At 37.8% G+C, this 26,926-nt stretch overlaps 1 protein-coding gene across 3 annotated transcripts; it reads right to left on the reverse strand.

The window, feature by feature from the left end:
- Positions 1 to 25,167, reverse strand: LOC106877645 (uncharacterized). 3 transcript variants are annotated; one of them, XM_014926590.3, is made up of 11 exons: positions 24,208 to 25,167; positions 13,932 to 14,337; positions 11,918 to 12,059; positions 10,742 to 10,841; positions 9,855 to 9,974; positions 8,971 to 9,027; positions 8,667 to 8,834; positions 7,498 to 7,852; positions 4,543 to 6,851; positions 2,915 to 3,058; positions 1 to 1,972 (listed from the first exon to the last, which is right to left on the reverse strand). In XM_014926590.3, exons 2-11 carry the CDS (start codon positions 14,329 to 14,331, stop codon positions 1,574 to 1,576), a joined length of 4,194 nt encoding a protein of 1,397 aa, XP_014782076.1. In that variant the 5' UTR covers positions 14,332 to 14,337; positions 24,208 to 25,167; the 3' UTR covers positions 1 to 1,573. The 3 variants fall into 3 exon arrangements, with proteins under 3 accessions (XP_014782076.1, XP_089212975.1, XP_089212976.1); XM_089356849.1 differs by lacking the exon at positions 24,208 to 25,167 and adding an exon at positions 23,909 to 23,958 and having other exon boundaries at positions 284 to 1,972; XM_089356850.1 differs by lacking the exon at positions 24,208 to 25,167 and adding an exon at positions 15,154 to 15,318 and having other exon boundaries at positions 284 to 1,972.
- Between the last annotated feature and the right edge of the window lie 1,759 nt (positions 25,168 to 26,926).

Genomic DNA, 26,926 nt, shown 5'->3' on the forward strand with positions numbered 1-26,926 from the left:
TAATAATAATAATAATGTTTTAATTATTCATTTATGGAGTTCCATACACAATGCCTAAGTTTTAAAACTTTAACATAAAATATAATATATTCTGTTTTACCTTCTCATTACACTTAAAACTGATTAGAGATTTTTTGTTGATCAGTTTTTTCTTCACTTTTTTTCTTTTTTCTTTTTTTTTTTTACAATTACAAACATTTATTAATACAACTGGGTATTAAACGAGACACTAGAGAGAGAAGATGAAATAATATACTCAGCTTCAGCTAATATTTCCCTCTGATCAGCTGTTTCGTTTTTGGTAAAGTTTCTTTTTTTTTTTTGAGGATTTGTATTGTTTTTCTTTTTATTTCAGTTTAATTTAGTTCAGTTCTTTTTTTTTTTTGGTGGGAAGGGTTGATTTAAAAAAAGGTTTTTTCAAATTGAGATGACACAAAACAGCTTAAACTATTTCACTGCCTAGTTTTAAATTTAGCCTTTTAAGAAGTGATAGACATGTTCTGACTCATAAAACACATCATAAAACATACAAATTTTAAAAAAACAGGCAAAATATATGTATATTTTTTTTGCTTTTCAACTCTATGATAGTTCCCCACAATAATTATCATTATCACTTGTATTAATTAGTCAGGTGATAATAATCCAAAATATTTTATGAATAGCAAATTTTGCAATTTTTTTTAACATTTTTTTTTCGTCTATTTTTGGAATGGGAGAAGAGGTGTTTATTCAAAACAACCATTTTTGGCAGCAAGAATTAGTCCAAGACACAAACAAGATCAACAAAACTATATTCTCATTCACTAAACTCAAATAATAAAAGATAACAAAATAATAAATAAACATATTAAGAAAATAGAAAGTTAATTCTTCAGATTTTTTTTTTTGTATTTTGTTTTACTATACACAGGCTTTTGGTAAACAAACATTTAAGTAGACATTCTGGTTGTTGGTACCAACCATTTTTTTCCCTTTTTGAACTTTCAGTTGAAAGCATTCCATTACTGACAAGAGGAAGAAATTCATATAAATTTGGTTCACAAATTTAAACACTTCTTTTTCAAACATTTACAAGATCTTTATCATGAAATGTAACCCCATACTGGCAACTGGATTCAGGAAACAATGACTTGGCAGGGTTTTTCAACATTAAAAGACAAAAAAAAAAAAATACATTCTGTGGCAACAGCAGCAACGTACCTTCACCCAAAAGGTAACAGAATAATCTTAAGCAACACATCAAGGAGGGGTAAATAGTATACGCCCATCCTTATTGCAACAACTCCAGTCTATCTCTCCTACTCTACAAAATGGACATCCATAACAAAGATGAACATACAAAGTGATTCTTCGTTTTCATATTTGTTTTGGTTCTATATCTTCATCTTTCTTTATAGCATCTTGGTACTTCCAGAAAGAAGAAGTTGAGAAGCAGAAACCATAACAGAGCCAGTAGGAGGAAAAAAAAAAAAAAAAAAAAAAAAAAAAAAAAAAAACTGAGAAAAAAAAAATTAACCTCTGACTATCAGTGACAATTCTTTAAAAACTCCCAATCCATTCCTGCAAGAATTCAGTCAGGATCATCATCAATCACTGTATCACTCTCAGAAGTCAGGAGTGTGGTAGGAAGGATTTGGTGATTTTCGGATGCAGCTGGGACAACATCACCATTATCATCATCATCGTTGTTGTTGTTGTTGTTGCTAGAGGTGACATATTCAAGTGGCAGGTCGACAACAGTGGAATCGCTTGTAGGCACTTCAGCAATAACAGTGGCATCGTCTGGAGAGATTTCAAGAACAGGACGACAACGATGGGCAGATATGATGACTTCTTCGAATAAATCTAAAGTAATTACTCCTTCTGAGTCCAACTGCTCAAGAGCCTGGTTACAGAACTTATGTACAGAACACATCAGATCACCAACAGTCCAGCACTTTGCTTGGACAATGCTGACCACATCGGGAAACTGAAACATGAAAGAGAAACAACATTGAGACAGGAAATATCGTTTTCTTACAAAAATTGGGAAATTATAAATAATATGCAAACATAGGCACATGAGTGGCTGTGTGGTAAGTAGCTTACTTACCAGCCACATGGTTCCGGGTTCAGTCCCACTGCATGGCACCTTGGGCAAGTGTCTTCTACTATAGCCTCAGGCCGACCAAAGCCTTGTGAGTGGATTTGGTATAAGGAAACTGAAAGAAGCTTGTCGTATATATATATATGTATGTATATATATGTATGTATATGTTTGTGTGTCTGTGTCTGTTCCCGCCCCATCGCCACCACAACAGATGTTGGTGTGTTTATATCTCTGTAACTTAGCAGTTCAGCAAAAGATACCGATAGAATAAATGCTAGGCTTACAAAGAATAAGTCCGATGGGGGGGGGCGGGGGGATCTATCTGTTCGACTAAAGGCGGTGCTCCGGCATGGCCGCAGACAAATGACTAAAACAAATATAAGAATAAAAGAATAGGAGCCAGTCAGGCGGGCCAGGCATTGATCACGGTCAGACAGTGCTTTTTACGTGCCAGTGGCGCGGGAAACAGTCAGTGGGTACTGGCATAGGCCACGTTCGGATGGTACTTTTTACACGCCGGGTTCGATTCCTGGACTGGGCAATGTGTTGTGTTCTTGAGCGAAACGCTTCATTTAGCATTACTCCAGTCCACTCAGCCGTAAATGGGTCACACCGGCAATGGACTAGCCTCCTGATCAGGGGAGATGTTGGCCTGCCCACCTAGCCAGCATGGTAGGAATCATTCAAAAGCTAAAACAATGCAAAGTGCACAGTGATCAGCGATGTATAACAACATCCAATAGCTTGCTCATGATCATGTGACGTAAAAGATTATAAAAAAAAACAAAAACATTACAGAATAAACGAGTGTTCTTTACTCACCCTGACAAGTTTTTCACTTTGCTTTGTGTAACATATAAAAACTGGAGTTTGGATGTATGAAGCAACAATCCACTGGAGCAAAACTTCAAGCTGGGGATTTGATCCAGGGATTCCACACGAACTGACTAACGCTCGACAATTACTCTGTAAATGAAGAAGGAAGACGGGTTGACCCTTTCAGTGTTTAAACCGACCATGTCTGGCCCAAATATTCATGTTTTTTGTTCAAACTGATCAGATCCTGCCTCTCACACCTACCCTACAATGTCATTCTAAAGATAAACATACAGATCATCAAAATCTTGAAGCTAGGAGATACTGCAGGATTACATTATTCACATTTGATGGATATTTGTCCTCATCTTGTTTGTTGTTAACACAATGTTTCAGCTGATATACCCTCCAGCCTTCATCAGGTGTCTTGGGGAAATTTCAAACCTGGATTCTCATTCCTAAGATATTTTTCCATGTTATTATTATTATTATTATTATTCATACCCAGTTGAAGGTTAGCATGCCTGCCGAAATGCTTAGCGGTAATTCATCTGTCTCTACGTTCTGAGTTCAAATTCCACCAAGGTCAACTTTGCCTTTCATCCTTTCGGAGTCAATAAATTAAGTACCAGTTGCGTACTGGGAGTCAGCCTAATCAACTGGCCAACTCCCCCAAATTTAATATTTATTTCCAAGCTTGATCTCATTGTAGGGCACCTTGAGCAAGTCTCTCTTACCATAGCCTCAAATTGCCCTTCATTTTTTATGAGAGTAATAAATAATAACTAAAGCTGAAAGCAATAGTTATCTACACAGTCAACTAAAATACTTGACGGCAGTGCCCCAGTATGGCCACAGACCAATGATTTACAGCAATAAGAGAGAGAAGTAGGCAGACGTTAAGATTTTGGCAAAAAAACATACAAAGGCAGCAAACTGACAGAATCGGTAGCATCTGTTTTTATGTTCTGAGTTCCAATTCCACCAAAGTTGACTCTGCCTTTCACCCTTCTCGGAGGTCAATAAAATAAGTACCAGTCATACAATAGGGTTGGTGTGATCCACTTTCCTACTCCCTTAAAATTGCTGGCCTTGAGACAAATTCTGAAACCAATATTTGCTACAACTAACAAAGAAAACACCACTTTGACAGAATTCACCCAATTATTCCTTCTTCGGTTTATTGCTGATGTTATTGCTTGTTTTCTCCAGCAAAACTAAAAACTAAATTCATCAGAGTAGACCTTGCGGAGAGAGGAAGTCAGTGAGAAGGTCACATATGGCAACAAAAGGACTGTCACTAACAAACACCCGATCACCTGTTTAACCAGCACATTAAACAAATGATCGATTACTTAGTTGGGTAAATATTTAACCAATCGACAAACAAAAAAGAAGTGATATCGCACCAGTGCATATACTGTTGTTATTGGTGTGATGACCCTCCCAAGACACAAGATTTGTTTCAACTCATGAATTCACATCAAGAACCTTGCAGAACAAATACAGAAGTGAAGTTAATTCATTTCACTCGTAGTGAAATGAGAAGTTTATGTTTTCGCTTCACCAGTGGAAAAAGAAAGGATTAAAGAATAAAGAGAAAAATATTTCAAAAGAAAAATATTTCAACTTACTTTGTAAATGTCTCTGCATGAAGAAACGGTTAAAATAGCAGATCCTATGATTTCTTTGGAAGTATTTTCATAAAAGTCATTTAGAGTTTGAGGTGGTGGAATGTTTTGTGGTTCGGAATCGATGACAGACATTACAGGAAATTTTCTGTGCAAGCATGGATGAGCAAGTTGTGAAAGGTTCAGAGTTAAATCTTCGCTATAGTCGCAAGAAGGGTTTTGCAATGTCAGTATGGCAACATGGATCACATTTTTGGCAATTTCATCAGCAATCATTTCAAGGCATTGCAAACATATATTAGATTTAAACTGAACATTACATGGAATGACTCCAAAAATATCTACAAAAGACTCGTACATTATTTCCTCTGACACCTGATCAGCAAATGTTGATAGATTATCATCACTGTCCAAAGACATAGAATGAATTTCACTGAAATCTTTAGATGTTGGGTCATCAGAAATATCAGTTCGAGAGATCACAGATTCTTGATGTTGAAAATTGTCCCTAATATCAAAATATAATAAGGAATCTGGAGAATCAACACAACTCCTAAGTAACTCGTCCTCAAAACTTGCCAAAGTGTTGTCTTTAAATCCACTTAAACTACCGCTATGGAAACTTTCCTGGTGCCAATTATTGCGCAAGCTCAACAAAGACTGGCTCGTTGCATCAGTGCGCATCAGTTCCTCAGCAAACTGTGAAAGTGTAATATCGCGGAATCCACTCATGCTTGGTTCAATTGTTTTGTTCTGTTCACTCAAAGAACTTTGCCTCTCAAGTTCCATATAGAAATTGGCAAGATCTTCCTGAGGAACAAGTTTGTGGTCGAAACCAACTCCACAACAGTCCATGTCTTCAACACTAGTCATATTTGGCAAGCTGGGTCCATACTGGTACCGTAGCAGCTGTCGGTAATAGGGGTTAATAAGGTAGTTCTCATGCAGTTCTAACAAAGCATTTGTAAATAGTTCCTTCGTAATAGTCAAGGCATATTTATCATAATCAGGGAGATAAACTCCTTGGCAACTACTTGAGGTATAAGCAGCTTTTACACCATGGCATTCAATACTGTCAATGAACATACTAATTTTGTGAGCTGTTTTCAGGCTGCTGTCAAGAATATTTGAACTTAAATCATTAATCCAACACCCAAATGATAAGCTATTATTCATCCAACCAGACAATGAAGAAGAGTTGCTCCAAAGTGATTGTCGTCGACTGGAAGAAGCTGAAGAAGGGTTAGTGCAATTAACTATAGCTTTGGCTTCCCGAAATATTTGGTTAACTAATTTATCTGCAACAGCAGTTAAGTCTAGCTCTGTAGACGATGGAGAGTCTTTGTATTCTCTGTTGGATGATAAAATAGAACCAACAAGAGAGGAAATATTTAGACTACTTATTTCGTTTAGAGAATCGCATAAAATTTCGTTTGAGAGGTAATCTGAATAACTGTAGATGGCCTCTGGTATGGCTGGCCGGAAAATATTGCAAGCTGGGTCAACAGACATGATGCTAGCATCAGAAAGATCTTTTAGAGTGCTTAAATTGCTGAAAAATGAACACTGTCTTTGTTGTTCTTTGTTTTCACACTGTAAACAAATTTCTTCTGAATCAACAATAGTCACCTTGATGTCTTCAAATAAATGATCTACATAACCTTGGACAGTGTCCTCTGATATAAAAGAGACATTGGCATTACGATCGATGTTTGGTTCAGGGCCAAATTTAATTGGCACAGGTTTGTGCAAATTAGATGGAAGGTGAATATTTTGAAAGTTCTGCATACCGGTTGTATTATAAACAATAGCAGCACTCTCTTGGAGTAGGTTTTCTATAAAGTTGGCAGCAAAATCTTGAACATTGTATGTGCCGATTTCTTCATGAATCGTGCCAGGACGAGTCGTAAGTTCTCGTTTCATGAAAGATTCATACAATTCTTCAAAGTCTGAACTGATGTCAGAGCTGTAACGTGTACTGCAGCTACTTCGACGGGATGTCAAATCGCTCAAGTTTGAACTTCGACGTCGAAAGTTTGAGATCCAGTCATGATAATCAACATCCAAGTAATCCATCGACGCTGTATGACCAAAGGTGGACGCCAACAGCCCACTGCCATACAGAGAACAATGTTCTGGTATAAACTTTGCTATAGACTTGAATTCTTTATCAAAACGAGGAGCCACATCATCAGAGTTATTACAAGTACATTGAGGGTTCAATTCACATAGAGATTCAGTGAGAATTTCTTTCGTTAAACGCTTGGCAAAACTATCAATATCTTCGACAAATTTCACTTCTTTTCTTTCCCCTACAAATATAAACATTTTAAAGATTAACAGAAATCAATATGAATGGAAAACAATTCGAAATAAGGAACAAATTTGCATACCGTAAAGTATTAGCATTTTATTTTTAAATATTGGGATTCTGTCAATGGGAATCTCAGTCCGTGCAGTCTCAAGATATGATACGTATATCACAAGACATACAAAATGACATACAAATGACATATCAAAAACATGTTGAATATAATGTTCCCATACAGGTATTTAGTGGAGGCACATGGCCTAGTGGTTAGAGCAGTGGACTAGTGGTCGAAGGACAGCGAGTTCGAATCTCAGGCTGGGTGATGTGTGTGTTTTTATGAGCAAAACACCTAAGATCCACGTGGCTCCAGCAGAAGGTAATAGTGATCTTCTGCTGACTGTTTTGCCACAACTTTCTCTCACTCTTTCCTCCCGCATCTAGCAGCTCACCTGCGACAGACCAGCACCCTGCCTAGGTGGGGAACCTATACGCCAATGAAACTGGGAAACCGGCCCCTTATAAACCAGGCATGGCTTAAGAAGGAACAAATAACAACATACAGGTATTTGACAATAATTACTCGTCCAGATTAATTACTAAGTAAACTATATTTTAACGAATAAACACAAAAAAAAACCAAAACCAACCTTCAACATCTGTTGCTTCATTGGCAATGAGAATTTCGTCCGTGTTAGATGCCACATTGCTTTTATGGGGTGGCGTCAGATTGCTGGATTCAACATTAGTTACAAGAATGGTGTCTTCTACAATTTCAGTAGTAACAGTTTGTGTCTCGGAGTTGACACAAACCTGATTGAGAAGAGAATCCTCATCTGCAGATGTGTGATTTAGTGAGCTTATTGCTGGCTGAAAGCCAACCAGACATTTATTGAGATCTCGCAACAGGTATCGGTCCATGTATTGCCTTTGTTGATTGTTAAACTTGTACGGAAGTGTATTGATGGCGCTAAGCATCGTTTCTAGGTTGCCACCAGATTTCCGCTGGAGGAAAAGAAAAGAAAAATGGAAACATTTAAATGCAAAGCAAATAAAGAACAGTTCACTTCTGAGAGAAAATGAATGTATCTACTCCCGCTTCATGTAAAAAGCAGAAAAAAAATAGTATAGTTAACTATTTTTTCAAAGAGATGAGACAAGATTCCAGCCAGGAAAAAGATGACATGGTGATGGAATAAAATGGGAAAGAAAGCCATGGAAGCAGTACTGGTGGCACACAAAAAAAGCACACAGCACATGCTGTAAAATGGCTGGTGTTAGGATGGGCATCCTGCAATAGAAACCATGCCAAAGTAGACAGTGGAGCACAGTGCAGTCCTTGGGCCCATCAAATACTGTCAAACCATCCAAGAGGACAGAGGACCGAAATATGTGGTGCAGTGCTGTACTCAAGAAGACCTGCCCACCACAACAGAATTGAGGTCCTAAAACCAAGAGGCTACATATAAAGCATTGGTGAGGGTGCTGGTGCCACGTATAAAGCACTGGTACTGAAGACACATAAAAAGCACCCAATACACTCTGTGTAGTGGTTGGCATTAGGAAAGGCATCCAGCCATAGAAACCAAACCCAAACAGACTACGGAACCTGGTGTGACCCCTGACCATACTAGCTCCTTGCAAACTGTTCAACCCACACCAGCATGGTAAACGGACATTAAATGATGATGATGATGATGACGACGACAACAATGAAAGTTAAGTATGTTCATTGTGGCCAAAGATGATAACAAAGCAGCATCCAAACATTCTGAGGGTAACTATTGAAGAAAAATATGCAGCCTTTAGGGTTACTCACAGAAGCCTTATCACAGTAGTTTCCAGAGAACTTCAAATTCTCTCCATAACCAGAAAACTCAGAAAACTTCTCAAAGCCTTTAATGGTTATGGCTTCATTGTCATCCATAGCTTCCATGAAGAGAGTAGAGGCCAATAATTCAGGACATGTCATATAAATAATTTCCTCCTGAAGATTTTAAAAAGAACAAAAAACAATTTTTTTAAAGACAAAAAAAAATCAATTGACGTAAAATTAAATGTCTCTTGTAAATACAAATCAAAAAATAAAAAATTTCATAAAATAGAAAGCAACTGTTTCCTACCTGGCATCTACCTTTACTCAAAATGTGACCTCCAAGAAATCTGTTAGCAAATCCAATCTGAAATTTAAGATTAATAAAATAAATGCATTAATTAAGTGATAAAATTACTAGACATTACAATTAAAACTTCTATCAAATTAACTGAAATGTTTTCACCTCTCAACAGAAAAAGAGAACCTTTAGTCTTGTTCCAGTCATGACCATCCCTCTAAAGCTCGCAGCTAAGTAATGCCTTGAGCCCTGGGACTCATAGTGCTCGTTGCCCAGTTTCCATGGCATAGGAGTTTACCAAGAATACAATAATCCTCCTGAACAGGGCACCAATCCATCGTAGGGTCATTCGTTGAGAGCTGAGTAAACTGCAGTCACATAAAATGAAGAGTTTTAACTCAAGAATACAACATAGCGTCTGGCTCAAGAGTTGAAACCATGATCTTGTGGTCATGAATGCAACACCCAAACTACTAGGTCACGTGCCTCTATTGTAATGCTGGTGCTACAATAAAATGCACACAGGACTCTCTGTAAAAACAAAAAGGTTCCTATTGAGAAGGGCATCCAGTCATAGAAACCAAACCCAAAATGAAATGCAAGAGTTTCAAGCATGATGCTAGTCATCAGCCATTTTGAATTCGAATGACAGAAGTTGATTGTTATTACTGTAAGGTGGGCTGTGATTCGTCAAAGAAGGTCACATGGTGTCATGGTTTGGTGTTGGTATATGGGTAACAGCATGGCTGACAACTAGCATTGCGCTTGAAACTCCAGAGTACCAGGTGTTGAGATGTTTTTATCTTTTAGTTAGATTTCTTGGAGGTAAATATTTGATGCAAGAAAGGATGACGTTCCAGAAAAAAGACAAAATATAAAAATTATTTACCAACCTTTAAAGTGGCACTACTGGCATCATATGTTTTACCATTTTCTCGAACATAAATAGGACAGAGACTGGTAGAGCAATTCTTCCATGTTTCCAGAGTTGGACGTTTTCGTGGTTCCATTACCTAAAAATGAACAAAGAGTTGACAGAAATCAGAATTTACATAATGAAGTGTTTTCTTTTGCAAACAATTAAAAAACAGCAGAAGTAAAGAGGAATTAGTCTCAGAAGAAAGAAATCTGGCTGTTTCTTGCAATAAACACATCTAAAGCAAAACCTTTTTGTTCATGCACCTTTCAAATACTAAGGTGGGTCCCCAATTTACTATTTTGCTTGCTTGGAGTTCCCAGGTCTTATATGGATCCCCGATTGAGATCATCGTCATCGTCACTTAATGTCTGCTTTCCATGCTGGCATGGGTTGGACAGTTTGACTGAGGGCTGGCAAGCCAGAAGGTTGCACCAAGCTCCAATCCAATCTGGCAATATTTCTACAGCTGGATGTCCTTCCTAACGCCAACCACTCCGAGAGTGTAGTGGGTGGTTTTTACGTGCCACCAGCATGAGGGCCAGTCAGGCAGTACTGGCATCAGCCATGCTTGAATGGTGCTTTTTACATGCCACCGGCACGGGAGCCAGTCAGGTGGCACTGGTAACAACCACGCTCAAACAATGCTTTTAACATACCACCGGCACAGGAGCCAATCAGGTGATACTGGCAACGACCACACTCGAATGGTGCTTTTTACGTGCCACGGGCACGGGAACCAGTCAGGTGGCACTGACAATAACCACGCTCAAATAGTGCTTTTTACATACCACCAGCACAGGAGCCAATCAGGCGGCACTGGCAACAATCAACTGAAAAAATTTTTTTTTAATTTCTGCTAACCTGTCGTTGTATTTCAATTTCTCCAGTGAAATATTGGCCGGCAGAAGCAACTCTACGGAAATAATGAAGAATACAACGCAGTTTGGCACACTGGGATTGCCTAAGGAAATATAAAAACAGACAAATTATTAGTAAAAAATAAAAAGAAATATTTAACATGGCATTAATTTTCTTCATAGGTATCTGAGATCTTTATATGATGGAGTAGGTTTTGGTAAAGATATCACCATAAGAAAATATCAAATGGTGCATCTACTTCAAAATAGTCATTTAAAGGGAGAAACATTAAAGAAACAGGAGGAATAAAAATATTTAGATGTTCCAATATCTTTTCTCACATTTGAGAGACAAAAGTTTTCAACCCATCCCCTTTCTACTCAAACAATAGGCATGGGCATGGCTGTGTGGTCAGAAGTTTGCCTCCCAACCATGGGGTTCCGGGTTCAGTCCCACAGCATGGCACTTTGGGTAAGTGTTTTCTAGTATAGCCTCAGGTTGACCAATGCTTTGTGAATGGATTTCGTAGATGGAAACTGAACGAAACTTGCCATATGTGTGTGTGTGTCTGTATTTTCCCCCCAACATCGCTTGACATCCAATGCTGGTGTGTGTACATCCCTGTAACTTAGCAGTTCAGCAAAAAGAGACCGATAGAATAAGTACTAGGCTTACAAAGAATAAGCCCTGGGGTCGATTTGCTCAACTAAAAGGTGGTGCTCCAGCATGGCCACAGTCAAATGACTGAAAGCAGTAAAAAAATAAAAGAATAAAAGGATATACACATATATGTGACAGGCTTCTTTCAGTTTCCGTCTACCAAATCCACTAACAAAGCTTTGACCGGCCCCAGGCTGTAGTAGAAGACATACACTGGGACTGAACCCGGAACCATGTGGTTGAGAAGCAAGCTACTTACCATACAGCCATACCTGCGCCTATATATATGTATATATATATATATATATATATATATATATATATATATATGCATATAATATAATATATATATATATATATATATATATATATATATATATATATATATATATATATATATATACATATATATATATCTTATGTTCATATGTGGCTGCTGTGTTTTCTCCAATGAATGAATGAGTGCATATGAAGGAACACTAAAGAAGAAGAAAATATATGGTAATTCCTGCTACTTACAGAGGAAGGTAGCGAAAGAAGTTAGAGAAATTAATATTATTTAGCCGCGATGTTTTCTCTTTCTTCCTCTCTGGAAACAGGCACAGAAATGCACATGAAATGATGGCTGACATTAAGTTACGGCTGACTGCAATGCTTTTGGCTGCGGAAATATAAAAGAAAATCAATAATTACTTCTCTGAGAGGTACAAATAGAAAGGATATAGTTCACTGACTTGTAACAAATGTGTGTGTGTGTGTGTGTGAATGTATATTTGCATGAACCTAATCGGTCTTATGTGTGTTTCTATGCATCAATAAACATGAGTTGTTGCTTTTAACTGCAGGTCAATCTTAATTCAAGCAGACCTATGATTAAAGATGTTTCAGCTACAACCACGCCAACTTTTATTCAGACGCAGAGTATATAATACTACATTATCAATCATCTTCATTGTCATTTAACGTCCACTTTTCCAGGTTTGCCTGGGTCAGACAGAATCTATGGAGGCAGATTTTTCTATGGCTGGATACCTTTCTTGTCACCAACACTCACCTGTTTCTAAGGTAAAATTTCCCCATGGCCAAACAGGTTTTCCATAGCAGATTGCAAATAAAAGACACTGCTTGTATAACAGTGATACTCATTTACAACTATCATGCAATATCATGTCACTGCAAGAAGGCACGTACGCACACACACACACAAATTTAAACACAACAACCATCTTTCTACCATTAGGGAACCCAAGGAGACATACATCAACCCTTCCAGTGTTAATCTAGAGACTTAGAGATGTGAACATCAGCTACATCAAATGGAAGATCCTTTCTAAGACAAGACCTTATGGTAAAGATGTTCCATATGCTTTCTTGAAAAACAATATCTTTTGAAGAACCTAAGAACCTCCAGGGACTATACGAAAACCAAAAGCTGAGATGTTCTCATCATGTCCACATAGTACAAAGTACTTGTTAGCAGGAATTAAAGATAAACCACAAGAATTAAAGGTAATCAATTCCAATGTTGGTTTATGAAACTTTCAACACTCATAAAAGACTGTCTGCATTTCCTGCACACTCAGTTCTCTCCCTTTGATTGTTTTCTGTCTTTTTTTCAAAACGGGTGTTCATCCAGACTTTGATTACACAAAACAGTTGCTAAACTGCTTTGTTGACTTTGCTAGTTTGAACAGTAGTGGAAAAAAATTCAACATTCCATCCAGGAAAACCTGGTTAGCTGAATTTCACAAGGCTTTTTGTGTTTCTTAATTATTATTATTATTATTATTAATGAGGCAGTGAGCTGGCTGAATTGTTAGCAAGCCGGGCGAAATGCTTAGTAGTATTTCGTCTGTCTTTACGTTCTGAGTTCAAATTCCACCGAGGTCAACTTTGCCTTTCATCCTTTCGGGGTCGATAAATTAAGTACCAGTTGCGTACTGGGGTCGATCTAATCCCACCAACTTGGGAAAGAAGGACATCACTTGTATGACAGTGACACTCATTTACAACAATCACATGATGTCAAGGCGAGGAGACACCAACTCTCACGTGCTCACACACGCAAATATACATCATCATCATCATCAACATTTAACATCCATTTTCCATGCTGGCATGGGTGGGATGGTTTGACAGGGGCTGGCCAGGCAGAAGACTGCACTGAGCTCCAACCGTCAATTTTGGCATGGTTTCTACAGCTCAATGCCCTTCTAAATGCCAACCACTTTATAGAGTGTACTGGGTGTTTTTTATGTAGCACCACCACTGACAGGGTCACCAAGTACCTTGCAACACACACATGCAGAATGGGTTTCTTTCAGTTTCCATCAATCAAATCTTACACATAAGGGTTTTGGTTGGCCCAGGGCTATAGTAGAAAGCACTTGTCCAAGGTGACACACAGTGGGACTTAACTCAGAATTGAATGGTTGGGAAGCAAACCCCTTAACCACACGACCACGTCTGGGCCAATATTTCCTAAAACAAAAGAAAGCAACACCTGGTTAAAGATAAGTGAATAGCAACTTACTGCATTGCTTCCGACAGAGAGGTATACCTTCCTGTGGAATTAACTCCTTGATATTACAGGCCATATCGATAACGGCAGGGAAGATGAAGTGCAGAAAGCAGTCCTTTTCATCGATGCTAGCAACTTGTTCCAGGAAAATCACAAGGCCTTGATAAACACATGGTTGACTTTCAGCTGTAGACAGCTCCTTGGGTTGACTACTGCTGGGGCCTTCATGGTAGGTGAATGGGGTCGGTGGACCTTTGCTTCTGATCTGCAGGAAAATCTGCTGGTGGAGCTGGGCTAACCCTTGAGGCGTAGCACCAGAACTTTGACAGTAGAACTGAAGCTGCAGTAGCTGCTGACTTACAATGTTCCAGTGAGGAAGGTCACATGGGAAAATGACCTTCCTCACACCCATCCTCTCCTGAAAAACCAAAAACAAAAAATTTAATCTCACATTTACAAGGAAAATAACTAATATTGTATGATTGTATATCGTTGCTATCATGCAAAAGGCCTCGTAAGTTCAAAATATAGTTTCATCATTCCATAGCGAAACTGTTGTACTACACTTTGACAATTTTTTATATCTTGGCATCTGAAGCAGCTGGAGATACAATAGTTTGACCAAAAGAACCGGCTATTGCAAGCAAAAATAAATACGGAAAGAAAAAAGGCATTTGACCAAATTTGGACATACGACACTTTAACATAATAGCAACGATATGCATAAATAAATACTTTACACAAGTGTGTGTGTGTATGCATGCATATGTATATATATATATATATATATATATATATATATATATATATATACAAGTGAGAAGACAATCAAAAGAAAGGTTCTCAACACATTTAGTAGGAATTACATGTATCATTTAAAACAGTTTGATTTGGCTCCAAAGCTTCATGGGCCACTTACAGAAACCTAGCTCGTTTAGACTCAGAATTACTAAATAATAGATATATATATACATATGTGTGTGTAACCATGTATATGTATGTATGATACATATATATATAGATATATATATATACCGGAGTAAGCACATAAATGTGAAACAAGGTGGAAAAAGGAGTACTCAAATACCAGAGGTAGAGTAATATGCTTTATTTAAAAGCAGCGAACGGGAACATGAAACTGAGTAACAGCTTTTGTTATATTTCTGGTACTTTTAAATAAAGTGTGTGTGTATATATATATATATATATAACTGAAAAAATATTATCCACTCACATGAGAGAAGCCCAAACACCAACCTGGATGTACATACAATACTACTACAGGGTAGCACTGGGTGAAATCTGGAAGTGGACGAGTTTTATACTGTTCTCTATTACATTCTTAACAGAATATACCATTACTATATATACATGCATGAATGTATCTCTCTCTCACTATATGTGTGTGTGTATGTATATATATATATATATATATATATATATATATATATATATATATATAGATAGATAGATAGATAGATAGATAGATAGATAGATAGATAGATATAATCATTTGTATAATTGAAGCATGTAGTATTAGATTTAACAAAGTTGCTGACCTTTTCATCAAAGAGCGGTCAACGTTGAGTATAGCACACATATCTTATCTCATGAACTACTTTCTTACAAATGCACAACATATCTAAGAGGTACTCTTTTAAATGTAACAAGCTTGCAAACACATTTTCACTTGTTTACATGAATTTGGTTTCTGTGGCAATATATTTCTGAAATAAAAACATCCAAATTACTGCAAAAACCTAGGTTAACAGTACTTTTGTAAATTGTTATAAACATTTATCTGTTATCTAGCATTGACATTTGTCCTTCATGTTTCAGAAGATGACCAAATTAGCAGCTTAATTCTTTGTAGGTCTTGAGACGGCTTATTAGTTCAATATTCTCATAAAATCCATGCTTACATTGGAGGCACGTAACAGCAGAATCAGGAGCCAGTGTGGCAGCTCTCCACTCATTAGTTTTTCTGATTATTCCTGCTTTCAGAACATTTTTGTATCACCTCTTTGACCCACCATGTGACAGAGAGTCTCTATCAAGTGGCAAGATAAAATTCCTAATACTACTGCGCTACAGAGAGCTAATATGTCAAACACATGTTTTCCTAAGTAAACTGCAGTGAAGTGGACATGCATGATGCCAGACTCCCTAGATATCACACATTAACCCTTTTGTTACCAAATTTCTGTTAAACTATACTGCCTGTTGGAAATTACTATTTGTAAATCTCACAACGAGAGATATCCAGCAACAGTACTTTAGAGTAGAGATTATTTGCCAACATAACATGGCAGTCCTGGTTTGATGATGATGATGATGATGATGACGATATATTATCTAATTTAATCTGAGATATCATATCAAATACAGTCTTATATATCATCATTTTGAAGATTTTTCAAGTGTGATCTAACAGAAACATGGCTGCTATTTCTAGCAGTATTTTATGGTTAGATGACCTTCTGAATGAGAAAAAGCCACAATTCATCTGTTAATTGAAGCGAGAGTGTCTACAGCTGAGTGAAATGTCAATGGTTCACTTCCTATCACCAATATTTCCCTCTGTTACAGACAAATATAATTAAATCTCTATTTCTCATCCCCACCCAGCTATGAAAGAGGTTACAATCCATTCATATCTCCACACGAAGGTCTCGTCCATACTTATACACTGAGCAGTCCTTGTGTCTTTTTTTCTCACGTGGCTGTGTGGTACGAAGCTTGCTTCCCAACCACATGGTTCTGGGTTCAGTCCCACTGCATGACACTTTGGGCAAGTGTCTTCTACTATAGCCTCGGGTCGACCAAAGTTTTGCAAATGGATTTGGTAGATGGAAACTGAAAGAAGCCTGTCGTATGTATGTATGTATACATCTTTGTGTATCTGTGTTTGTCCTGTACCACTGACTTGCCAACCGGTGTTGGTGTGTTCACATCCCTGTAACTTAACAATTTGGCATAAGAGACTGATAGAATAAGTATCGGGCTTAAAAAGAAAAGTACTGGGGTCGATTCATTCAACTAAAATTCTTGAAAGCAGTGCCCCAGTGTGGCCACAGTCTAATGACTAAAACAAGTAAATGATAGAAGATATTGGCAGAAATACAGAGATTGTAAGTTCAAGACTCACTAAGGATAGTAATAAGGGGCAGTTGACAAAATTATTAGGGTAACAACTAGAATGCCTTCTAGTATTTATTCTGGCTCTCTCTGATCAGAGTTCAAACCCCGCTTGGTGAACTTTTATTTTCATCCTTCATCATCAGCATCATCATCATTTAATGTCCACTTTTCCATACTTTCATGGCAGATTTTTCTACCACCAGATGCTCATCCTGTCACCAACCCTCACTTGTTTCCAAACAAAGTAATATTTCCGCATGGCTGGACATGCTTTTCACAGAAGACTGCCAACAAATATCCTCACTTGTATTCTTTTACTTGTTGCAGTCATTTGACTGTGGCCATGCTGGAGCACCGCCTTTAGTCAAGCAAATCGCCCCAAGGACTTATTCTTTGTAAGCCTAGTACTTATTCTATTAGTCCCTTTTGCCGAACCACTAAGTCACAGGGACATAAACACACCAGCATCGGTTGTCAAGCGATGTTGGGAGGACAAACACAGACACACAAACATATACACACACACACACACATATATATATAATATATATATATATATATATATATATATATATATATATACAACGGGCTTCTTTCAATGTCCGTCTATGAAATCTACTCACAAGACTTTGGTCGTCCCGAGGCTATAGTAGAAGACACTTGCCCAAGGTGCCACAAGGTGGGACTGAACCCGGAACCATGTGGTTGGTAAGCAAGCTACTTGTCACACAGCCACTCCTACGCCTGTTGTTTACAATCATCACATTATGTCTAAAGGGTACACACACACACATGTACACGCAACAGATTTCCATCGACCAGATCCACACGCACAGCTTTTGTCAGCCCATAGCTATAGTAGGAGACACTTGCCCAAAGTGCTGTGCAGTGGGACTGAACCTAAGACCACATGGTTAGGAAGCAAGCTTCTTACCCACACAGCTATGCTTGTGCCTTCCAAAGATGATAAATAAAGTACCAGTGAAGTACAAGGCTCAAATCACTTCTCCCTCGCTTTTTTTTTTTTCCAAGAATCAGAAATTTTGCAATGTTAGAAAAGTCATAAGGTGTGGGGGGGGGGGGGGACACCTGCAGTTTTCCCTTTCTCCAGAAATGAAGAAGCATGAAGAGAGGGATTAAAATTCTCTCTTCATATGGAAAAACGGTCACTGGAAGCATCTAAAAATGGGCGAATGTGGAGATAAAAAAAAAAAACGAAGATAAAAAGAAACCATTTGTTTAAAGTATAATGTATGATTGCAGAATTGTCAAGTGTTTAATTATAGCACATACAGAGTTGATAATTATATTAATTAGTGCTTTATCAACTTTGAACATCTACTTAGTCTGAATCCACCACCCAACACCCCCCCTCCTCTTGTCATTAGTGAAATCAGTATCTGTAGATAAAACAAACACCCTAACCCTAATCAGGACTGTGTCTGAGGCTTATTAAATATTCTAAACCGATAATGAGGCTTTTTAGGCTCACACGACCTGCTAGAAATAGCAGCTACATTTAATACAATAAACCAATGAAGGGGCCACTACATAATTACAGTCACACAGAGTGCTAGAAATAGCGACTGCGTTTAACACTATAAACCAATGAGGGAGTCTGTACATAGTCACATGGCTTGCTAGAAATAGCAGCTACAGTTAATACAATAAACCAATAAGGGAGCCTCTATATAAATCACAGTCACACAACCTGCAAGAAATAAAAGCTACGTTAAACACTATAAATCAATGTAAAAATCTCAACAGAGTCACACAAACTGCTAGATATAGCAGCTACATTTCCCCCAAACCATACCTACCATCTTTCAAAAGACAAATAAACACAAATTAAAAGAGGACACATTAGATTATGTACTCCTAAAAACACCACAACAAAGGTCAGATGATCTTGAATTGAATGCTTCTGATCAAGTCTTTGATCAAAAGTCTTCTTAGTCAGCACTGACCCGGGGCTAAACATATGAGTAACATTTCACACTATGAGAGTTGAATAAGCTCCTTCTCAACTACAGATCACTCCTGTCAGATGCTGATGACACAGGCAAAGATCTTTGGCAAAATGCTCAATAAAAATTAGGTTAAATCGACCAAAGATTAATAATTCTCAAACAGCATACCGTGGCACACTGGTGCACCTTAACAGGTGTCTGGGTGCTGTGTGCAGTTTTTTAAAAAATATAATTCAAGGCATTGAGAGGGCACAGCTCCAGTACAAAGGACATGTGGTTGGAATGTCACAGGAAAGAACCACCAGACGGATTCTTCAAGCTGAGCCAATCAACAGGAGACCAAGAAGATGGTTGGATAGACTCCATTGTTTCAGCTGGTAATGCTTGAATCCACCCAGAAAGTGTAATAATTGTTGCTTCAGAAAGACTCTACAAAGCAGTGGTTTTCAACTGGGGTCCATACATTCCCTGAGGGTCTATATAAGTTTTTGGGAGATTTTTCGTATACAAAGATTTGATAAACAAGACTATAAATTATAACTGACCCCATAAAACAGTGACAAGCTAGATCTCTAACAAGACTTTCTTCCTGATACATTAGAATCTTCTAAGCTGAAGTGAAGACAGCATGTTCTTTGTCTATCTCCTTACCTCCTTGGAGGTTTTAGGTAAAATTATACTAATGTGTCCATCTGTTTTAATTCAATTCTATGTATTTATGCAGCTGAGGATTGCTCTGCATTTAAATTGATGTAATGATTGCATTGTTCAATTAAATGGAGTCACTTGAAATGATTGTACTGTATTACCTCTGGATATCCTGTTGCTTATTTTGATTTTATATATACACACACACACACATATATATATATATATATATATATATATATATATATATATATATATATACAGAGAGAGAGAGAGAGAAACAGATATGATGTATATATGCTTTTTGTCTCATCCACTGCTTGACAACTACTGTCAGTTTGTTTATGTCCCTGTGATTTAGCAGTTCAGCAAAAGAGACTGATAGAATAAGTACCAGACTTTATGAAAAAAAAAAAAAACCCAATAACTAAATACTGTGGTTCGTTTGTTCCACTAAATCCCCTCCAGACAGTGTCACAGCATGGCCACAGTCCAGTGAGCGAAACAAGCAGAAGGCCACAGATAACCAGTGCTGTAAGCTACCCCCCTCATTGCCCTGTTTATGAGTCATTTCTAAATGTTTCATCATCGAGACGACCATCTTATCTATCTCATAAGCCCAGTGAAGCAGAGCTAAACTGGATCTTCTCACTAATGGCTAAAGATAACCTTTAAATTCAGAGACCAGCAGTCGATGACATCCATAACTTGCAACAGTCACGATATAATATCACTCCGTTTCCTTCGATCAACAAATGAAATTTAAAATGTCAACCACACATTATGTTTTCGAGATGTGTTTGATATCTTACTCAAGTATTAGCATCCAGCTGACTATTTAACTTTATTTTTCATTTTTTTTTTTTACCAACACTGTTTTGTTCTGTAAAGTGTCTGGTGATCTTCATGTGTCGGATATATACAAACATCATCATCATCACCATCACCATGATTGGTTTAACTTCCACTTTCCCATGCTCGCATGGGTCAGACGAATTTGTCAAGGCACAGTTTCTGTGGTGAGTTACCTTTCCTGTCATCAACCCTTACTTGTTTCTGACAGAGGCAGTGATTCCCCATGACCAGATATGTTTTCCATGGAAGACAGGTAACAAACAACCTTGCTTGTATGATGATGAATATGATGATGATGACGATCATTTACAACCAGGGCTGTCGAGTCAGAGTCGGAATCAGAAACAATTAAGGTGGGTAACTCAAGTTGGAGTCAGTAAAACTATACTGACTCATGGCTGGAACATCTTTGATCATAAAGTCTGCTCCATCAGGGTTGATCTTAAGTGTATGCTAGTAAGTGTATGCTAGAAAGTGTATGTGATTGTATGCTAGTAAGTGTTTACAAGGAGGTATATGCTAGTAAGTGTATGATAGTAAGTGTACACTAGAAAGTGTATATCAATAAGTGTCTGCGAGTAAGTGTATACTAAGAAGTCTATACTAATAAGTGCATGATAATAAGTGTAAGTGTATGCTAGTAAGTGTATATGTGAGTGTACTCCATCTGGAGATGGCTGAAGAACACAAATAAAGACGGTGAATTTAAGGGAGTATTAATTATGATTAAAGATGAAGGAAACCAAACATGGACTAAACATGTCCCAATGTGAGTGAAAATTAGTTGACAGGAAAATAGATCAAACATTCAAATGCCCGAATGGACAAAGTAATGGCTATCCAACCAAGAAACCTGTGATTCTTGTCCCATCCATGGCACAGTTTTGCATCAGCATCACACTGAACTTGTAAAATGGCTCAGTCTGCCTAGCTGTAAACTCCAAGTCCAATATTACTCTGGTGGGAGAAGAAAAATAATAAACCACTGAAGAACCACTGAGTTACTTCTGTGGGATTCCAGGAGAGCTTTGCGAATGCAAACGTCATACAGGGTCCTTAAAAGTCAGGTTTAACTGCAAGATTCCATTCCTCAGTTTATATACCATATTCTAACATGTATAAGGAACCCTTTTAGGTCAAAAATTAGGTTAAAAAAATATAGGAGTTTCTTATAAATCGATAGTATTATAATCCCTTACAAAACTGTTTTTCCAAAGTTTAAGCCCCAAAACTTAGGGGGTTCCTTATACACGTTAAAATACGGTATATGAGAATCTTATTTCTTAAGAGCTGGTGTTTTGTTTTGGCTTCAATAGAACTCCTTGCGCAGCTGAGAGGATCTTACCTTGGTGACCACACTGGTGCAGCTATCACGTAAAAAGCACCCAGTACACTCTGCAAAGTGGTTGACGTTAGGAAGAGGTATTAAGCTGTAGAAAGCATGTCAAAGCAGGCTCTGGTGTTTGGTGCAGTCTTCTGGTTCACCAGTTCCTATCGAACCGCCCAACACATGCCAGCATGGAACATGGACGTTAAATGGTAATGGCCATGATTCACAACACGAAGCGAATGAGAAATAAATCTGCCCGTGGCTAGGATGTGTGACAATTTCAGTTCACATTTTCGGATGGGTCAGGTACGTATTCCCGACAACTTGGGATAATCAACCTTTACTCTCCAAATAAACGAACGGATACCGTTTAGATTTAACCAAGGTTTAATCAACACCCATGAGCTGATAATCCAATACTTGGTGCAGTCTGGGCGGAGGTAAAGAATACGTACACCACCAGTTTTCAGGGTTACAAAGACCCTAACCCTAACCCTAACCACCGGGTATACATATTCTTTACTTTCACCGGTCTGATCAAGCAGACCTATAATTAAAACACTGCCAACCGTGACCAATCTGTCCATTTAGTATGCAGGGCTACATTATTTAATACGTCCTTTTTAAAGAAGTAGAATCGTTAGCTGCTATTTCTAGCAACTCGAGTGGCCATATAAAGGTTCCTTTGTTAGCCTGTCCGGGTCAATTCACTTGCACGCCATACAAGCTTGGGGTTACAATACTACAAGGATTAGCTGATGACTTCCACATTAATATCCATTTCTTCGGCTCACATAGCTTGATATTTAAACACTGTATGGGCATCGTTTAAGTATCAACACAAAATATAAGATACTTGTTGTTGTAAGTCCAGTCCCTGCAGCTATTTACCACCACCATCGTATCAAATACGTATACATACACAGCACTTTAGAAATGGATAAACATGAAGAATAGGATACGAAATCTTAAATATGGAAAATGTTTCAATAAACACCTGTGTATTTAATAAACACCATCTTCTAAGGTCATCGGAAAGAAAAACGATAAACGGATCCAAAAGAGGGGGGAATGGTTGATAGATTTTATTGATAGCTAAACACACACACACACACACAAACACATATATATATATATATATATATATATATATATATATATATAACTGGCATAATGACCCACCCGAGATGCACACACACACACACACATATGTGTGCGCGCGGCGAGCGCGCTATGACACTGAAATGAACATGTGAACTAAATTACGTGAATATTCTTTATAAAAATGCGTTGTTTGCCTATAACAGATTTATCATTTGACATCATTATGAAACCGCAAGACTCACAACAGATAAACAGCATATCTTAGCGATTTAAAAAAAAAAACAATAAACAAAAATCTATAAAGAAATTAGACATTAAGACTTGAAGGGAGTTTAACAATAATTTTCATTAATTTGAAATAAGTTGTCATATAATGAATATGTTAAACATTTAATTAAATCTTCAAACGATGACCATGTGTGTGAGTGTGTGTACAGATATATAGGGACGCACTTGCGTAGTTATGCCTTGATAAGCATTTATATATATATATATGTGTGTATCAGTACTTGAGTCTACCTAGTCAAATAATTAGTTGAGGGAAATATTATCTGGGGAGGAAAAAACAGCGGATTTTACACTGACTTTCCCCATAGGAGTGCGCGCACGCACACATCATGCAAAATATAAATATATATATAAACACATACACACTATATATATATATATATATATATATATATATATATATATATATATATATATATATATATATATATATATATATATGCGCGAGTTAAGTTCGGACACATGTACGCATACATTTGCAATATGCCTGTATCTGAGCAATACATACTTACATAGACACATTTACATACAGTGATACGCACATATATATTTACATAGTAAATACGGGCATTGTACATTTACATGGATAAGAACATATTTGCATATACGCTTGAATAAAGGACATCAACATACAAATATCGGTTAATATCTACCTTATTTACATTCACGGATAGAGAAGAAATACATACATCCGCAGAGGACGTGTGTGTGTGTGTGTATATATATACATACATACAAACGCACCTCCGTTTCCATATATATGTATGTATATATATATATATAATTTACCATATCAATTTTACATTTATGTATAGGAATATATATTTACATCCGTGCATATGAAACATAAAAATGATGACATCAAAACCATCTTAATGAATTTAAGAACAATGTCTTTTGGGGATTTTTTGGGGTGGTTTTTAATTGAAAGAAAGAAGAAAAGAACGGGTACCTGTCGAGTGGAGGGATTGTGTAGACTATTTCCTTTTTCTTAGCCAGCGCTGAGAAAAGGAAATTTAACAAACATCCATCAGTTTAGAAATATTCCTTCCTCGTCGGTTCGATGTCCATTGATGTTAAAATGCTTTCAGATAAACATGAAGAAAGTATTGGAGATGCGTGAAGAATATATCAAAACTCTTGCTTATTTCAAGCCTCTTGGTTACGGCTGCCGTTGCTTATTTGTCTGTTTGTTATAAAGGATATCTTTTAAATAATACAGAAGCATCCGTTGTTTGAGAAGAGAGAGAAGATAGGTCGGTGGTGTTGCAAGTAAAATGTCAGCGACGAGTGGCAACGACCAACATTGAGTCGTTTGTCAGTGACAAATATATTCCAGAAGGATCAAGGCCACGTTGTCACAGGAACCCCTTAAAGATTATTCTTTCTCCTTTCTTCTATGTAAGATGTAAAATACGAAGAACGAGCAGCAAGCGTTGGAAAGTAATTGTTTGGTTGGAGGTGGGTAAATTTTTGTGATGTAGTTTTTTTTATATAAAGATATTTTTTTCCGTTTGCTTTTCTTGTTGCCTGGTGTCTTTAACGACCGTTATAGGAACTTGGAAATAAGAAAGGGAAGCAAAAATTAAGTTAGAATTAATAAATAAAGATGAAGCTTTGATAAAAAGCGGTAATCGTGAAGGAATGAGTAGGATACATTGGAAAAGAAACGGTTTGGAATAGTTGTTATTGTTTTAAAGTTGGTTCAATATTAGACGAAGAGTACGCAACCATATTTAAAGTAAGGGCGGTAATTCTGTCTTTACTGTGTCGAAATAGTCATGTGGTACAGCATCGGTGAAGCGCCGGACTACGTATGTTGCTGCCACATGTGGCACGGCATCGGGAGAGTGCCGTATTACACGACTTACTGTCACGTGTGGTTCAGAATCGGAGAAGCGCCGGACTAGATAAGTTGCTGTCACATGTAACACAGCATCGGGGAAGCGCCGGACTACATATGTTGCTGTCACATGTAGCACAGCATCGGGAAAGTGCCGTGTTACACGACTTACTGTCACGTGTGGTACAGAATCGGAGAAGCGCCGGACTAGATAAGTTGCTGTCACATGTAACACAGCATCGGGGAAGCGCCGGACTACATATGTTGCTGTCACATGTAGCACAGCATCGGGAAAGTGCCGTGTTACACGACTTACTGTCACGTGTGGTACAGAATCGGAGAAGCGCCGGACTAGATAAGTTGTTGTTACATGTGACACAACATCGGGGAAGCGCCGGACTATATATGATACTGTCACATGTGGTACAACATTGGGGAAAGTGCTGGACTACATGTATTGAAAGTGCCGGACTACATGGTGTAGCATCGGAAAAGCGCCGGATTAGATATGTTGTTGTGACGTGATACATCATCGGGAAAGTGCCAGTATACATGTGGTACAGCATGTACGCTGTTGCCACATGTAGAACAACATCGGCAAATAACCAGACTACATGTGTTATATGTGGCACATCATCAGGAAAGGGAGTACATGTGGAACAGCATCAATGAAATGCCAGACTAGATATGTTGCTGTCACATGTGGGACAGCATTGGGGAAGCACTGGACTACATATGTTGCTGTTGCATGTGGTATAACATTGAGAAAGCACCAGACTCACATGTGGTACAGCATCAGTGAAAAGAGCCAGACTGAATATGTTAATGCTGTGTTTCTCCCCTTCATGTTCTCTGCTTTGCCATCCATCTCATTGGGTGGGGGTGGAGGGGGAGGTCAACAAAATAAGTACCAGTTATATACTGTAAACTGATTTAATTGGTCCAATCTTACCCCTTTAGTAATAACTCTTGTGCTTTGTCAGAAGCCAACTGAAGAGACAAATAGTTAAGGCGGTGGGAGCTGGCAGAAACGTTAGCATGCCGGGCGAAATGCTTAGCGGTATTTCGTCTGTCTTTATGTCCTGAGTTCAAATTCCGCCGAGGTCGACTTTGCCTTTCATCCTTTCGAGGTCGATAAATTAAGTACCAGTTGCATGCCGAGGTTGATCTAATCGACCGCTCCCCCAAAATTTCAGGTCTTGTGTCTAGAGTAGAAAAGAAGAGAGAAATAGCTCACCATCCACTTAACCAGCATTGTAATCTGCTCAGGGCTAAAACATTCTCTCTACACGTCCACCTCGATCTAACTGTAGCCTAAAGGACTGGGTTCAGCTTACTGCAATAGATAGGCAAAGGTCAGGGACGGATTGAGACCCATAGAGGCCCTAAGCACTTAAAAGGTTGTGGTGCCCTGAAGTATACATAAATGGTTCAAAATGTAAACAATAATAACACATGAAATAAATTTTTATTTTTCAAAATGAAACAAAATTCACAGTAAGATGGAGAATAATGTTTATTTTTGTATGCTTCCCCTTTATTTATATTTGAAAAGTTTTCTCCTTTGTTTTGTTTTTTTTAATTACAAAGTGTTCGATGACATTAAAATTAATTTTACACAAAACTTCAGCTTCTATACTGAGTAGAGACAAGGCATTGCGAATATTATTTTAGCAAGTTTAAAGTGATTTCTTTTGTGTTGTAAACCATTTACCATTTCTGTGGTGCCCCCACCCCTTCCCTCGATGCCCTAAGCACAAGCTTATTTTACTTAATGGGTTAATCCAGCACTGGCAAAGGTTGTACAATAATCCTTTCTAATAGAAGC

Source organism: Octopus bimaculoides, chromosome 8 (genome assembly GCF_046866305.1).
Source record: "Octopus bimaculoides isolate indiv1 chromosome 8, ASM4686630v1, whole genome shotgun sequence".
Taxonomy (NCBI): Eukaryota; Metazoa; Mollusca; class Cephalopoda; order Octopoda; family Octopodidae; genus Octopus; species Octopus bimaculoides.